General features: G+C 34.6%; 3 protein-coding genes and 1 pseudogene across 8 annotated transcripts; 1 reads left to right on the top strand and 3 right to left on the bottom strand.

Moving 5' to 3' along the window:
• Positions 1-1,663: 1,663 nt before the first annotated feature.
• Positions 1,664-5,578, bottom strand: LOC104740807 (uncharacterized). Of its 5 annotated transcripts, none has more exons than XM_087486394.1 (11): positions 5,117-5,578; positions 4,623-4,710; positions 4,483-4,532; positions 4,272-4,308; positions 3,840-3,946; positions 3,681-3,738; positions 2,975-3,469; positions 2,673-2,862; positions 2,383-2,598; positions 2,129-2,267; positions 1,664-2,027 (listed from the first exon to the last, which is right to left on the bottom strand). In XM_087486394.1, exons 7-11 carry the CDS (start codon positions 3,055-3,057, stop codon positions 1,945-1,947), a joined length of 711 nt encoding a protein of 236 aa, XP_087342520.1. In that variant the 5' UTR covers positions 3,058-3,469; positions 3,681-3,738; positions 3,840-3,946; positions 4,272-4,308; positions 4,483-4,532; positions 4,623-4,710; positions 5,117-5,578; the 3' UTR covers positions 1,664-1,944. The 5 variants fall into 5 exon arrangements, with proteins under 5 accessions (XP_087342520.1, XP_087342516.1, XP_087342519.1 ...); XM_087486390.1 differs by having other exon boundaries at positions 2,133-2,267; XM_087486393.1 differs by having other exon boundaries at positions 2,133-2,267; positions 2,975-3,316; positions 5,117-5,407.
• A 2,008-nt stretch (positions 5,579-7,586) lies between these two features.
• Positions 7,587-8,783, bottom strand: LOC109128656 (F-box protein At1g20360 pseudogene; annotated as a pseudogene). Its single transcript, XR_015580982.1, has one exon. The product of XR_015580982.1 is annotated as an F-box protein At1g20360 pseudogene (transcript).
• A 2,080-nt stretch (positions 8,784-10,863) lies between these two features.
• LOC104740806 (indole glucosinolate O-methyltransferase 1-like) lies at positions 10,864-12,439 on the top strand. The gene is made up of 3 exons (XM_010461510.3): positions 10,864-11,410; positions 11,504-11,876; positions 11,978-12,439. Exons 1-3 carry the CDS (start codon positions 10,962-10,964, stop codon positions 12,275-12,277), a joined length of 1,122 nt encoding a protein of 373 aa, XP_010459812.1. The 5' UTR covers positions 10,864-10,961; the 3' UTR covers positions 12,278-12,439.
• Positions 12,440-12,901: 462 nt separating this feature from the next.
• LOC104743425 (uncharacterized) lies at positions 12,902-14,879 on the bottom strand. Its single transcript, XM_019235274.2, has 4 exons — positions 14,412-14,879; positions 14,190-14,305; positions 13,259-13,648; positions 12,902-13,172 (listed from the first exon to the last, which is right to left on the bottom strand). The coding sequence occupies exons 1-4, from the start codon at positions 14,569-14,571 to the stop codon at positions 13,104-13,106; spliced, it is 735 nt and encodes a 244-aa protein (XP_019090819.1). The 5' UTR covers positions 14,572-14,879; the 3' UTR covers positions 12,902-13,103.
• Between the last annotated feature and the right edge of the window lie 2,189 nt (positions 14,880-17,068).

Here is a 17,068-nt window from a genome sequence, read left to right as displayed (position 1 = left end):
AAACTGTCGGCTAATTGATTTTAATTTTATTTTATTTTATTTTATGTTCTCCCTTTTTGTTAGAACACGGAAACTTGTATGAAAGCGTTTTCTATAGAAATAAAAATGAAACAACCTTCTCATTCTTTTACCTTATGTTTATTTTTGTTGTTCGTTAATTATATACTTGCTTTCTCGACAAAGAAACAATGCCAAAACAAAAGGGGGTCGAATCAAAATCACACACAGTATACTATTTAGAAACCTTCCCTAGATTTTCTTTAGTGTTTGACCAAAAGTGATAAATGGATAATCTATTTACTGTGATAAGACACTGTTCGATTTTGGAAATGTTTGATAACCGTTATCATACTACTCTACATCTTCTTTAATTAGGAAGACTAAAACAGGTTTAAAATTTGGATTAATCAACACAGCACCTTACTGATAAGACGGACACATAATGCATATGGACGATTAAAATATGAAACAGTAGAATCCAACTATCTTCTATATGAAGGGGATCAAAATTGAATCAGATACTTTTCACACTATAGATTCTTTGATCCAACAGTTTGAGCCGTCTGCAAGTGAAAAATCATAACAACAAATTAATTGTAGATAATTTACACATAAAGGTTTTTTTTTCCCCTTGATATATTAAAAAAATAAAAAATAGACGGATTGATGAATTGGAAAGCACTGAGAAGTCAATTAACTTATTACGTATTATAAGATTAAATAATGGGAAGGGTTGATAATAATATAAAGAAAGAGAGGGATGAGTGTGGTTTCCACACGAATAGCACCACATTCACTATCATCATCACTTGTTGCGCGCACACACACACACATACGTAGACATATACGTACGATGTTTCTTCATGTGTATGCATAATGCATGCATACGTAGTCGCCTACGTATATGTACGCCAGCTCGTTTTAAAAGTCTCTGGACTGGAATATCGAATTTATATAACTCATTATATCATATGAGTGGCAACTTCTCGTTTATTTTTTTTCTATGTTCCAACTGACTACATGCAAATAATGGATAGAATCCGAAATAATTACACTTACGCAATGGAGACACTCACTCTAGAGATTTTGAATTTTTTAACGGAGAGACCTTCAATTTTTTTTTTCTGGTCTTGTTTATATAGAGCGTTACAACAAAAACCAATCGCGTAACGAGCTTTTCTGGCCCATTTATCACTGATCTTAGTGTTAGTGGACTACATAATTATATTTCATTATTTTGTTTTGTTTGCTCATTAATTATTTTGTTTTGTCTGTAAACCGTGAACTGGTTTGGTCTTACAACCGTAAACTGGTTTGGTAAACAAAATTAATTAGTGTTCGTTGGTTCTCTCTGTTAGGTTGGATTGGAAGATGATGACGCTGAAGAAGTTGAAAGAATTTGTTGGGGAAGCAAAGTGAAATAATGTCAGATTCAGTGCTCAAAACTTGCGAAACTAAGGAAAAGCTCCACAACTCAGGTGAGGTCTTCAAACTCAGTTGGAATCATAAAAGACTTTGTATACCAAATAGAAGAGAAAAAAAAAGAAAAAAAAAAGAGATTTCTTGTGACACACGTTGAGGATTGGCATTCATACGCAAAACTTGATCACTTTTAGCTCTAACGTGTGTGAACTTAAAAGTTACCATATATAGTTAGGAAAGATTAAGAAAATAAAATTATTATTTATTCATTCATCATATGAAATAAAAAGCACAATTATGATATCTTATGACTGACCAAAAGGAAATAGGTTTCCCAAGGTTAATTAGAGAGATCTAGTATGACAGACAGATTATTTTATTACATATAGATGAGAAATAATTATAATTAGGAAGGATGTTAAGCAGTGTCTCTTTGTAGCTTTGTTCTTTTTTTCTTAAAGGGTGTAGAAAACGAAGCCGGTGTGGTTATATTGAGCATCATGCTCGACCACCTTCTTCCTTTCATAAAACATGACCTTCCAAGTGCGTTCCCCCATGCGTTCCATTGACAATGCCGACGTGCTGGTAGTCCCGTAGCGTTGAACCTGAATGGTAAATGGAAAGGATTAGTTAATGATGGTGAGGTAATTAAGTATCATAATTCATCAACAAACAGTAAGGTAGACATATCCAGAAGTATCAGCACCCACAGTTCGGAGAAATGGAGCGTCGTCGCCTTGAGCATCATACATAAAAAAGCCAGGGATCTCCAACAACGTCGTCGTCGCACCATAGTTTCCCATATTACAAATCATCCGTTCAAAATGGTCTCTTAGGCGAAAATCCTGAATATATAACACCAAAAACAAAAAAAGGGAGGGGGGTTGATTGTAAAAAATATAGGAAAATAGGTGAAGACAGATCATTTAATTACTACTCTAGTTACAAGCATTTAATTACCCTGGGAGATCCTTCGTCGAGACCATTGATGGAGAGAGAGTGTATCCCAGAGGGAACGCGTTCTACTATGAAATTCGACTCATCTGCGTCGGGTTTCCTGATATGTATCATCGAAGGACAATTGACGTCTGCGACAATAAGGCTAAAGACATGCCCTTCATCCGTGTGTTCATCAAGTACTAGGTTTTCGGCAAACTCCTGTGGACTCGTGTGGTCCTGTAATAACACAAAAGCAGAGTCCATGATCGAAATATTCTGAAATAAATATAAAAATAAATATAAAAACCTACACGTAGGAAAACATCTGGATAACGATCGGGTCCTCTGATTCCATCAATTTGGTCAAGCATTAACGTAGAACTGACGAGAAATGCGACTCGGCCTTTCTTTGAAACACCCAGCCAAAACAAAGTAGGGTTGGCTTCACAATGGCCACTCAAGTACTCCTCAGAGTCATTCCAAGCCACCTCTCTTATGGCCCTTTAAATCACGCAATACGAAGAAAAGCAAAACAAGGATCAGAGGACAAACTTAACAATGTCAGACGCAAAAGTTAAAATATAATCAGACCTGGAATGAATAATATGGTTACCTGGAATACCAATTGTCCCTGTTCATCAGCAGCAGCAGTTGGTTGTTGCCTCTCTCATTCCACTCGAATGCAACGACCCCCATTTTTTTTGTTTTGAAAGAATAACTAACTTTTCCTTTTGATATTTGAATCTCTCTCGCTTGCTCTTGCTCTCTCTTGCTATGATGTTTTGAGTTACCCCAGACTCTGTTTTTATAGCGGAGAGATGATGCATCTCTTTGCTTTGCTTGCGTGACTCTTCTTCTTGTTCTTTTTTTATGTCACCATCCTATCATACTCATACTCTCTCCCACAATGAGTAACCCACATTGAGTAACCGTGTCTATGTGTGGTGCATTTTACCTTTACAGATTGGTAAAACAAAAAAAGTGGCTTGGCAAGATGCAGCGTTTCAACATTTGCTCTCTAGCTTTTATTCTTCTGTTGGAGATTGAGTGATCGACCACTCATGTGTGCGTATAGACTTACTTTTTTCTTTTTTTCTTTTTACCATACCTAGTAATTACAACCAGTGGTTTATGGAAGCACGCAAGTTTAAGGACTCAAATCCAAAACTAATTGTTTTTGTCGTTGTTCGAATATAGTGCAAGGAGGACTCATGTGTGTATGTGCAATACTTTATAATAATTATTATTTATTTTTTTGTCTAAATAGAGAGAAAGCAAAACGTGTCCTAAGTGTGTATAAAGAGAGAGATTAGATGTACCTGGGATTCCAAAGGAAGCTTTGGTCGGATTGACTGGAGAAGAGATGAAACTCATGGCCTGAAATAATTTTTGGGTTTTGAAATTGAGTTTCCGAGAATTCGAAGCAGCTAAACTCCAATTGTTGCAACAACATGAGAAAGGGAGAGATTAGAGGATACCTGAGCTGAACGGAACAGCATGGAGAAGAGCCATGAATGAGAAGCCGCCGTGAATCAGGTGGAAGCTCAAGCTTGGCTTTGCCGGAGGATTTAACCTCCAATTCCGTCTATATCAACAGACACACATATATATATAGAGATTAACATAACATAACAGAAATTGATCAAACAATGCAATACAAACGTTAGTAACACCAGAGAAACACAATAAAAAGAAAAACAGACATCATTCAAACATTTGACAACATGTCATTCTAACAAGCATTTATCACGAACATTGAAAGTAAATCGGTTCCCAAATCCTAACCTACTTCAAACTAAATTGATTCCCAAATCAAAAGCTACTTCTGAAGATCACACATCCACATCCACATTCACATCAATATATATACTTGAAAACAATAAACAAACCGGAGCAGATAGATGAATTACCTTGCTTCATTACTTGACATTTATCACGCCAATTAACCTTTAAAAAGACCAGAGCACAATTGATCAAAGGTTATGAATCGAAACAGGACCAGAATCAAAAAAAAATTATCTATCTTCAATAACAACACAAAATTAGAGACACATAAATTCGAAGGTCCAGTGTTCAGAGAGAAGAATCAAGAAAGGTGAAGAAGAAGGGTATATACATTACATTAAAAAGAGCTTGTTAAGTTGACAGAGTCTTCTCATATTTTCCAAAACCTGCATAGATATATGATACAAAATAACAAATAAACTCATATTCACAATCACTCATCTGGTTAAACAACAAAAGAAGATGAATTTTGACACCTCAGGTTTAGTTGCATCATCAGTAAGATTGACATTAGCCCCCAACCTGTGCAGCTACTAAACCAGGAAAGTAAGTACCAGCTCCTAGCTGCAAACGACGGATTCAATAGCTCAAAAACAGAGCACACATCCCAATTATGTAATCAGCAAAATTACCAAGTGGTTCACACCTTCAAAAAATTAACCTCGAGAATCACGAAATAGAGAGTTGTGTTGCCAAACATACTCAGCTAATGTCGAAACCTAATCACGAAATCGAGTCCTGTCTAAATCGAAACTATGTATGAATCCACCTGATTACCCTAACCCTAATGAAGTTGCATACACTGGTTATTGATTCAAATAACCCTAATTTAACAAACAACAAATAACCCTAATTATGATCACGGGCCTGAAACAATTTTTGGGAATTTTGAAATTGAGTTTCCGGGAATTCGAAGCAGCTAATCTCCAATTGTTGCAACAACATGAGAAAGGGAGAGATTAGAGGATACCTGAGCTGAACGGAACAGCACGGAGAAGCCGCCGTGAATCAGGTGGAAGCTGAAGCTTGGCTTTGCCGGAAAACATGACCGGATTTAACCTCCGATTCCGTCTATATCACGTGGAAATAAGAAGCTCCAACGAGAGATCTCGGTGAAAGAAAGAAAATAGAAAATAAAAAAATTGGTTGCCGGCGAGAACAGAGATGTTAGCCGGAGGGGATGGCTGATCCGGTGGGGATTAGCTTCACGAACAGATAGATGAGTGTTTTGTTTGTTGTTGGATTTGACTAAACACAAAACAATGGGCCTTTAGTGGACCAGACGAAATTGGCATTAAGAATAGGAGAAGAAGTTTCTGGATATAGATTTTTTTTTTTTTTGGCCCATTATACATACATGTATTTCTCTCTCCAACCATTAGACTTGCGTCTGTCACATGTTGAAAGAATGGAAGCTGTAACTCTCCACTCTTTAGCCGAGACACTTGCATGTGCAGTCAAGACGACAGACAATTCTTCGTATGAATATAATTAACAAAAAAAAAATCTAGATGCAAATACATTTCGGTACTCATCATAACATTATTAAGTTTTACAAGTTATAACTAAGTTGTTGATATGTTTTTTTTTTGTATGTATATATTCATAACATTATTCCTAACTCCTACACTTCAGGGAGACTTATTCATGCTTTGACCAACCCAAAAAGATCTAGTTTAGTTGGTTGTAATTGTGTACCAGTGAGTCCCATAAGCGCGATCAGATAAGGGATGCGTTGGTCATTCGAATCTACGATAATCTTTGTCTGCTCATCCAACTCAATAGAGAACAAGGAGGGCGTAAACTTATAAAAGTCTCTAAGATTATTACGCGAACACCATGTTGACCCCAAAACTCTCCAACTATTAGTTTCTAGGTCATAAACATGAACCCGACCTTCGAAAGTACTCTTCCTATCTCTCACCACAAGACGCTTGCCGTCGTACGTATAGATGTCAATTGGGCTCTCGGCCCATGGTCAAGACCAGTCCAAACTATTACGGACGGACTATGGACATACCCAATAATTAAATGGTCCCATTGGTCCAAAGACCAAATTTGATCTATGACCAAATGGGCAAAACCATGTGGACATTGGGCATGCCTAATTCTCTAAAAATCTAGGGTTATGTAATTTGGGGGAAAATTAGATTTTACAATCGATCATCAAAGTCTTCTTCCTTCTTCTTCTACAATCGTATTTACAGATCAAATTCTTATAATTCCACATCAGATGAGAGGATTCAACCATCGTTCATCATAGATACTCTCTTCTTCTTCTCTCGTGTTCGTCTTGCAAACGCAGAAGAAGTGAAAGCAAAACACATACAAACGCAGTCACCTTCTCTGTCGTCTCTTCCTCTGTCAATCTTCATAGGTACGAACTTGATTTGAGCTTATGAATCTAGTGGTTTTCTTAGTAAATGGGTTTATGCATAGAGAGACAATAGCTTTGATTGATTGAGTGATTGATTGATCCTGAAATTAGAGCTGATTCTTGTCGCCTGGATTTTAGCTTATAACATGGTTACGGATTTCAAGTAGTTTTTAGGGAGATTGTTTGATGGGGATTTCGATATGTCTCTACTTCTCTGATTGATTTTGGGTTTTCAGGCAACTATTAGCTTATCTTCTTAGATTTGCGGTTTTGAAAGAGCCCATTTGCCTTGTATTGTAAAACCACTGTTAATGTTATCAAAGCTCTAGACTTTATTTGTATGCGTTTGATTCATACCATAAGGATAGTGATTCATATAGGTTTTGGTTCAGAAGTGTTACTTATTAATATATTTGTGAAAGATCTTGAATCTGATACTTGTTTGAGTTATTATTTATATCTGCTTTTGCTGATAGTAGCTTGGCTTTTGATTTTTGGATCCTTTTGATTTTGCTAACGTTTCAGTTTAGTCCAGCTTAGTCCTTTTGATAGTGTTTCCAGTAATTCTAGTTTCTGAGGTTTGATACTTTGATCGGATTGAGAAGCACCCGTTTTACTCTTTGTCTCTCTGTCTCTTTCTAAAGCTCTAAGTTTGTAAATTTCTAATTGTTTCATTCATCTTTCTCATATAGCATTGTTTCTGAAATTTGCATTGTTTAACATCATAAACATGTAATTCAGGTGTTTGAAGCTGGGATTGTTTGAAGCTGAGCATCATTACTACGGGAAACATTAGACTTTACTTTGGTATCAGCACTCTTGCTTTGGTAATCAATCTCTCTCTGTTTATGAGATTATGAAACAGTCTTTTCTTCATCTTTTTTGATAATTGATATTTTGTTGGTGAGGTTTGATAATTGATACTTTGATCGTATGTCTACACTTTGGTTATGAAACAGTCTTTTCTTCATCTTTTTTGATAATTGATATTTTGTTGGTGAGGTTTGATAATTGATACTTTGATCGTATGTCTACACTTTGGTTTTGTAAAATAAATATCAGATTTTGTAAAATAAATAAGATTTTATAAAAATAAACACTTTGGTTTTATAAATAAATGAATAATAACAAAAATAAAATTTAGATTTTATAAAAAAAATAACAAAAATAAAACTTAGATTTTATAAGTGAAAAACAACATAAACAAAAATGGGTTGTCCATGGTCATGACCAATGGGAAATGATCTTAATAGGCATGGATACCTTTAGGACCATTGTCCATTTGGACATGTCCAACTTCCACCCATACAAAAAATGTCCAACCGGTCACGCCCAAATGGTCCATGGACGGACCATTTGACAGCTATAGTCGTACGCAACCATGTCCCAGCATACAAGAATATTCTCTTCCATGGGTACAATCTTGATCCGCCTAGCAAGGGTCCATTTGGAATTCTCGAATAGTGTGTAAACTGAGATTGTTTCTTTTGTGCCCGATATTAAGGTCAAGCGATTGATTTTATCGTCCACCGCCAATAGTAACTTCGTATCAGATTCCCGGTGGAATATGGAAGGGATCATTCGTGCTTGCTCTGTCTCCGGATTGAAAGTTACGATGCTTCCATCGTTTCTCAACCAGTGAAGAGTGTCGTCCAAGTAAACATGTTTCATCCGCGTCATGAAATCACTTTTTGAACCAGCGTTGATGGTTGTATCAGATAGTCTCCAAAAGTATCCGTCGCTGATCTCGAAGCCGTACACCATTTCCATCTCAAAAATGCAAACGATTTTAAAACTTTTTGTGGTTCGGTTTTGATTTACCGCAAAACCAACACACATTGCTCTGGTGTGAAATCTTTTTTGGAATAATTTCCACCAGCTATCATAGGCATAAGCTTTGATCCATGGTGATCAAGGATTCGAAACGTCTTTGTGAGGGGATTTACAATGAAGAGACCATTTACGTAAAATAAGAGAAGGCCAGAGCATGAGCCGAAAATGTAACATATCTTATTACCATAGAAAAAACATTTTTTTCCGAATGATATAGAATCGCATGACGAGACCAAAGGCTGACAGAAGATGGAAGAAGCACCATATGGTTTAAGGTTAAACAAACTAGGTTTGAACCAGGAACAATATCTCATTTGAAAATCAGAATCATCATCATCAGATATATAAGATTGGAAATATTTATTTGTGATTTAAATTCCAATCTGAAGAGAATTTCATCGAGAAGATGCAAAGGCAAGTCATTCATGATCATAGTGGAATGAAAGTTCAATGATTAACTGCCCAACCATATATATAGACAACAATTTATAGCATGAAAATAATAACAATCAATTCAAGAAAATTTTTATCATTATAATTAAATTAAAATTATCTAGATATAAAATCTGCCACATTTTGACGTATTTGGAAATAATATATAAAAAATTTCATTGTCTTAATTTGAAGATTTTATATTAAGTTAACAGTAATTAATAATATATATTGATATATATATATATATAGTGCACACTATATGTTACAAATAATTTTATCAGTTATTAATTTAAAATATGTTTTAAACTGTGATATTCAAAGATAATAAATATTTATAATTAAAAATTTATAAATTTAATAACAATGGATTCAAGAAAAAGGTGAAACTCTATCAAATCCATTTACATATGAACTAAGGCTATTATTCGGGGACTAAGAAAATGCACAACTCAATTTTATTAGTTGGTTGACAAAAAAAAATATAAAAATTATTAGTTATTAATTTGAATGTATGTTAGAAATATAATATCCAATGATAATATATAGTTGTAGTAAAAAAAGTAATAAATCAAATATGACTGAATTAAACTAAAAGTGAAATTCTGTCAAATGTATCTTAATGTTTTTTTTTTTTAACTAATTGAGGCCTAAGAAGAAAAAATATATCAAATACCAAATCCTAAAGGAAGGAAAGTAAAAAATGACAAAATAAGTTTTTTTTTGAAACTAACAAAACAAGTTCTTCCACTTAATTATAATGCAAAATCCCTCAATCGATTCGGATTCTTAGAATCTTCTTCATTCTAATAAGTGTATACTGTTATACAAATGCCTTGATTTGTTATTATTCCGTTAAAAACATAAACGAATCACATCAGCCTCGAAAAAAACTTGCGAACGGAAAATGGGTTTGATGATACATTAACGTGAATGATACATTAACTTCGGTCCAAATTTCCATAACCCAAAACTAATAAACCTATTTCAACCAAAATAGGTTTCTCTAAAACTTATTCACAGTTCGTGTTAATCATTTCTTATAGGTTTTAGACAGGAAACATAACCTTTAAAAGTCAACCAAAATTTTCCAAATATGCAAATCGATCCAAACAAACCCGTTGATCCTATAGTCCAAATTAGTTTTCCAAACTTCTACACATATCATAATTTAGAATTAAATCTTCAGAATTATTAAACTCAGCAGACGACCAGTGTTGTTTCCTCCCCAAAAAAATTAAAAAGGCCAACAATTTTTTTTTTAAAGCTTATCGAGGTTATTTTTATATAAATCGTATAGAATGGTAAAGATAATGTTGTTTTTAATGTTCAAAGTAATTTTCTGATTGTGGTCAAATGAGGACTATCGCCATTCTTGACTCACAGCTACCGATACACAACTAAAGATCTATCTGTGACTGCATACACTGACATTCGCTCGGATACTTAAACCATGTATTCACTTTAGTTGGTCCATTACGTGACTAGGAAGGATTTCAGGTTCCTTGGACTAATTAACCTTATAATATATACTGATTGAGTCCAACAATAGAAACTAATGGAGTTTGACAATCCGAAATTTCTAATTACCTTATTTGTGAAATTACATCTCAATTTCGGTCTGAACTAAAATATGCATATATGACTTATATATATCATGGCTATTTAATTTACATTCATACAAAAAAAGAAAAAAAAAACAACAACAACAACAACAGAAAATCATGCGAACAGGTGGGAGCCATGCATGTAATATAAGTATGTGTGCTTCTTTTTTTTTTTTTTTGTATAAGTATTAAACTGCGAAACATAAGATAGACATAAATATCAGTACGTTACGTATCTATAATCTATCACTTGGTCGCTCACTTAGCAATGAAATTGTGAATTTTTCCTTTGAACATTGACTTCTGCTATTTTAGAAAAAGAATAACAACAAACGACATGAGACAACAATGTTTAGTTGTTTCAGCCGTCATAAGTGGCTCTTACTATTCCACATAGAGCGCTCATATGGACCGGCCAGCATAGCCAACGATATAATTAAATAAAGAAAGATGACGACGCTTAGTTTTAGCTATAAAAGGAGAAACTTTCCTCGCTTCTGATCAGTGTGATCACGCAGAGTGCCTTGAAGGAGAAGAAAACAAAAACAAGGAAAAAAGAAAGAGAAATGGGATACCATTTTGAAAAAACCTTAAGCTCTAACCCTAAAACCCAAATAGTTATTGATGATGATAATCAGTTGGGTTTGATGGCCGTTAGACTTGCCAATGCTGCCGCCTTTCCGATGGTCCTCAAAGCTGCCCTCGAGCTCGGTGTCTTTGACACTCTCTACTCAGAAGCCGCTCGCACCGATTCGTTCCTCTCACCGTCTGAGATAGCGAGTAAGCTACCAACTACACCTCGTAACCCTGAGGCGCCGGTTCTGCTGGACCGCATGCTTCGTTTACTCGCTAGCTATTCCATGGTCAAGTGCAGTAAGGTCTTAGAAGGAAAGGGCGAGAGGGTCTACAAAGCCGAGCCAATTTGCAGGTTCTTCTTGAATGATAACATTCAAGATATGGGATCCCTTGCTTCTCAAGTCATTGTCAATTTCGACAGCGTCTTCCTTCACACTTGGTAGTTTTTCTATTCATTTATATTGAGTTCTTTAGAAGTCACTTTTATATATACACAAATGAATCTTACGATATCCATACATCATTTTCGCAGGGCACAACTCAAAGATGTGCTGCTAGAAGGAGGAGATGCGTTTGGCCGCGCACATGGTGGCATGAAACTCTTCGACTATATGGGCACAGATGAAAGATTTAGCAAACTCTTTAACCAAAACGGATTAACCATTGCGGTGGTGAAGAAGGCTCTTGAAGTCTATGAAGGCTTCAAAGGTGTGAATGTTTTGGTTGATGTGGGCGGAGGAGTTGGTAACACTCTTGGTGTTGTTACTTCAAAGTATCCTAATATTAAGGGTATCAATTTTGATATAACTTGTGCCTTGGCACAAGCACCTTATATCCCTGGAGTGGAACATGTTTCCGGAGATATGTTTGTAGATGTTCCAACCGGTGATGCCATGATCTTAAAAGTAAGTTCATAAACTACACCTATTCTCTAACACATGTTTTTGGAAGAGTGTATGCATGCTTGGAGATTGTACTTACATCTGGAATTACATTTGTTTAACAGCATATACTTCATGATTGGACCGACGAAGACTGTATCAAGATTCTTAAAAATTGTTGGAAATCACTACCGGAGAACGGTAAAGTTGTTGTCATAGAGTTAGTCACTCCTGATGATGCGGAAAATGGAGACATCAACGCAAACATTGCCTTTGACATGGACATGTTGATGTTCACCCAATGTTCCGGCGGAAAAGAGAGGTCACGAGATGAGTTTGAAGCTTTGGCAGCAGCTTCCGGCTTCAACCATTGCAAGTTCGTTTGCCAAGCTTATCACTGCTGGATCATTGAGTTCTGTAAATAAAATGTGTGGAATACAAAACTAAATCGTCGTTTTTTTTTTTTTTTTACTTTAGGTGATATGTGAATTATTTTGTTATCTCTTTTTTTTTCATCTTTGTTTGAAATGGTCATGCATGTCTTTTGTCTTTAATCAATGAAATAAAAAATAAGCTTTTTTTTTTCTTTTGTTAATTTAGTCACATGAATTTAATTGTTTCTTTTAATAGAGTTCACAAGTCACAAGTGCATATTCATCATAACTCAACGGTCGGCTAGTTGATTTGTTTCCCTCCTCTCTTCCACTCACGGGAAATAACTAAACTGCTACTTCTCTAATTCAATGTTTCATTCATTCATTCTATGATTGCAAACGCTAGTAAGAATCTTGTTCACGGAAACCTTCATATGCTTTTAAATTTTAATTAATGTTCAGCTCTCTCTGTTTATATGTCGCATTTTAAATAGTTGGAAAATAAGAAAAGGATAGGACATATAGTACTACAACTCTCAATTAAAGCTAATACCTATATGCTTTTTTTATTTCTAGAGAAGGGACCTAAATTTCTGAAAAGAAATCTGAGACATATGAGTGAGAGTTAGCAGTGGTGGCCACCACAAAGAAAAGAGAGACACGAACTCAGCGAAAAAAAGAAAGTAAGAAACCATTAATTTTATAAAATATCAAACAAAATAAACCCTAAAGATTCTAACAAAGAGCCCTACCATAAGAGAGACAGAAACAGAAAAGCTAGAGGAAGAATGATTACACAAAACTAAAGTTAAGTTGATTAACAATAAGATCAAGAACGTAATCATTCTTCCATTAAAAGCTTCTCTTAATTATCTCTCTACAGAAGAAGATGAAACATGGCTACACTGCACACACCTACTAGCTTCACCGTTACTGTCATCATCACCTGCAAACATACACCATCAAAAGATTTTATTAATCAAATCATTTTAGTATTGAAAAGAGTTTAACCTTTTCGTATGTGAATGTTACCTGATGTGCTGAATTAGTGGAAGTGGGTAAAGGGTTAATGGAAGTAGAGTCGACTTCTCCGGTGGGGAGTGGAACCGCCGGATTACTGTTGATGAACGGAACACCGTCTTTACCAGGAACTGTCACGGACGTGATCTCTGACGGAGATGGTCCAGGAGAGAAAGCTGAACCTTCTCTAGGACCTAATGGCCAGGGGTAAGATGAAGGAGACGAGATCACTCCTCCTCCTGAAACCGGAACAGGGGAGATTGCTGGTGGTTGCGATGGTGCTGATGCCGCCGCGGCGAGGATGACTTGAACTGAGAGCTTCTGGTTGAGTTGGCAAGTTTTGGGAATAGATGTATTGTTTGTGAAGGAAAAGTAGTAAGAGCCTGTTCTTGATGGATACCACTGAGAAAACAAGATTCATCAAGAAATTGGATTAAAATGTAATCTAGATCATTACAATAAATGTTTGAAATTCCAAACTTTTGAAGTATGTAAAAGAAAGATTTTAATACAGCCTAGATGCTTTTTTAGTGACTGTATTAAACTATTAGATGCTTCTAATAACTGTAATTTATCATTGAGCCCTCAACATACGACTTTTTGATGTGTATTAAACTAGTAGAATTTTAATAATTTATCAGTTTCCTTTTTTGTCAGAACTCAAAACAAAGCATCGGATTACACAAGTTGTATTAATATCCATCCACTGAAAGTCTGAAACTATTGATTTTAAAAAGAAACAAAAACAGAGGAAAAAACAGGGGAAGAGGAACTTTTTTGCCAATCTCAAGAACAGAGCTGAAAAAAGGGGAGACTTGTAAATAAAAAAAAGATCAGAACTTTATGAGAAAACCTAGATGAAAATCTCATCCTTTCCACCAATTTCACAATTTTGGTAACGAATTAATAAATGTGAATGTGAGACAGAGATATATATAGATACCGTGAAGGAAGTGGAATTAGGTTTTGTAAGAAGAGTGGCTTGGGTGAAGTCACAGACATTGTATGCATCTTTGCTTCTGAAGATGTAAAGATCGTATCCGTACTTGTGTCTGAAAACTGGAAAGTGTACAGAAAGATCAAACCGTTTTGTTAATTAAGAGTAAAAATCTAAAGAAATAAGAAAATTAAAGGACTGATTTTGTAAAAAGAAAAGAACACTTACCAACGGAGTCGCCGACATGAACAGTGGGGGTTTTCCAGACAGAGACACCGTCGACGAGAAACGTGGAAGTAAGAGAAGGTTGAGAGAAGAGGGAAAGAAAGCAAAAGGAGTAGAAGAAGAAGAGCATTGAGAGTGTAAGATGTTTCTGAGACCCAACCATTTTTTTCTTTTTTTTTTTTGAAATGAGGAGATGCGTAGGTTGAAGAGAGATTCTGAAATTAAAATGAAGTAAAGAGCTTCAATGATGTCTACCCTTTTTATCTTTGCAGCCTCTCTCTCTCTCTCTCTCACACTTAGGTCAAAAGAGAGGTTTGTTGCCTATGGGCAGAGCTTAGGGAGAAGAGAAGAAGAAAAAGGGAGAGAGAGAGAGAGACAGAGATAGAAGTATTTTGAGAACTGTGCAGTGAGTGTCTGTCTTTTTTTACCTTTATGTATGTGTGTGTTTGTGTTGAACAAATGGAGAAGATTGAATATTTTGAGGAGTGTTTTACTCTATTTTATTAGTTTGTCCCATAACTATACTTTTTTAATTAAGAATGAAATATTATTATCTGATGAATTTGAATTATGATCATTTAAAAGACATTTTGACTAATGCAAGTCTATAATTAGTTTTTCTTGGATTTGTTTCCTTATGCTTGAAGGTTGACAATATTAAAATTGTCTCATTAATGTACATGCATATATTATATTGAATATTAACATCTAATAATCCGTTTAAACTAAACTTAATCACAATGCTCATGGTTTATTAGTTCAATAATAAGATTGGAAGACAGATAATGCACAGAAGAGAAGTAGGAATCTTTCAAGAATAAGTAATTTTAGTAAACGGTAAAAAAAAAAAGAAGTTGTCATCATGTTGATCACGGGAAATTATACTTTGCTGATAAAAATCTGACGAAAATAAGTGAAGTACCAAAAAAATACATGTATAATGTACATTTAAGAACCAAAAAAAGAGAAAAAGGTAATAAAGTGAGAATTATATAACAAGATAATGATGGTGAATATTATTCTTAAATCATTACGCCTGTGATTTAACCCCAACATGTTTTGGATGCTCCCTACTTTACACAAAATTAAGTTTATAATTTCCTTCTATCGTTTTGTTAATTAGAAACTTTTTCTATCTTTAAGCACACGGAAATAGAAATACTATAACCAAAACTTTTCGACACAACTTTATGGGCTGGAAGCAATTATACACATATCTTTGTTTTAGGCAATGCTAATCTTATCTTTTCTTAGGATAATGATTGTACATTACTTACTACTATAATTTTTTTGTCGAAATTTCTCATCTCTAATCATTAATTATAAATTATAAACTTTATTACATTAACATTATACACGAATGGTCGAATTTCCTTTCCCACAACTTTCAAATGATATTTTTTATCACATTAAAAGTAAAATAAAATAATTGTATTCGAAATTTAGGCCAATAATGTATTTTGCTAAAATATATATTTGTGTGTTTAATGTATAAAGTTAAATGGTATCGATCAAAATCAATAAGTTCCAACAAAAAAGTTGACAAGACCAAACATTCTGCTTCGAAATAAACAAAATTAAGCTTAAGGAATTTGTCTTTGCATGATTTTGTTTGTATGTTGTGTTTGATACTTATATAACGTATAACAAACTTTTCAGTTTTTTTGTTTGCAGTATTCGAAGAATATGTATAGCTACTAAACGGAGAAAACAAATGGCACGAGCAAGGTGAACCTTTTCCTTTTTGTATAGAACTACACGAACCACACAGCCTTATGTGTACACGTCTCGTCGTATATGTTTTTAGATTTTTCATGCTAAAACGACAACTACTACATGACAAAACGCGAGCTTCGGCCACACCCCCAAAAAATTTTGGCCGTTCCTTTTGATGGAGACTTCATAATAATTTAAACTTTAAACAATCTTTGCTAATTTGGAGTTTTGGACTCTACAAAATAATAGTTTACGATACTAAATAGGGTTTATTTGTAAAATTTGAAGAAGAAAAAATGTCGATTTCAAAAATAATTTTTAAACCAACAAATTCTAAAACTATAAATTTTGAATGTTAACACATTTAAAATTCTAAAGAAATTTAGGAATAATTAGTTGGATTTCATTTTACAACAAAGCTTTAGGATCATACTATATCGTGCTTACACCAAATAGTCAAATGATAATATACACATAGGTGATAAATCCCATGTTTATACTATAGCAAATAAATAAAGTTAATAACAATCGTAGAAGAGAAACACTCGTACCCTTCTTCATGTCTCTGATTGTTTAGAGAGAAACGATAAAATGTAAGGTATAACTTTTAGATTCTTATGTTGGTTTGAATTGTTTTAGGAGAAAATGTTTTGAAAAGTCTACATATTTAGGAAGTCAAGGACGTGGTCAATGGTCAAAGCTAGAGAAGATCGAATGTGATGGAGGCTATTGGTTTGTTGGGTAAACATGGGGAGAAAGACCATCTCTTCAAACCGAAACAATGAGAGAGAAGTAGCACCATATCTTTTGGACGGGGAAATAAAAAAGCATTGGAATCGGTGAACCACAACATTAATGGACCAAATATGTGATCTCCAACTCAATGAACAATTTACAAAGGAGTTCCTTACAAGAATTCATTCATCAATAATGCATTGTGGGTT

Source organism: Camelina sativa, chromosome 14 (assembly GCF_030686135.1).
Source record: "Camelina sativa cultivar CO46 ecotype springtype chromosome 14, ASM3068613v1".
Lineage (NCBI taxonomy): Eukaryota > Viridiplantae > Streptophyta > Magnoliopsida > Brassicales > Brassicaceae > Camelina > Camelina sativa.
Note: the sequence above shows the minus strand (reverse complement) of the source record. Positions and strands in the feature narration are given on the sequence as shown.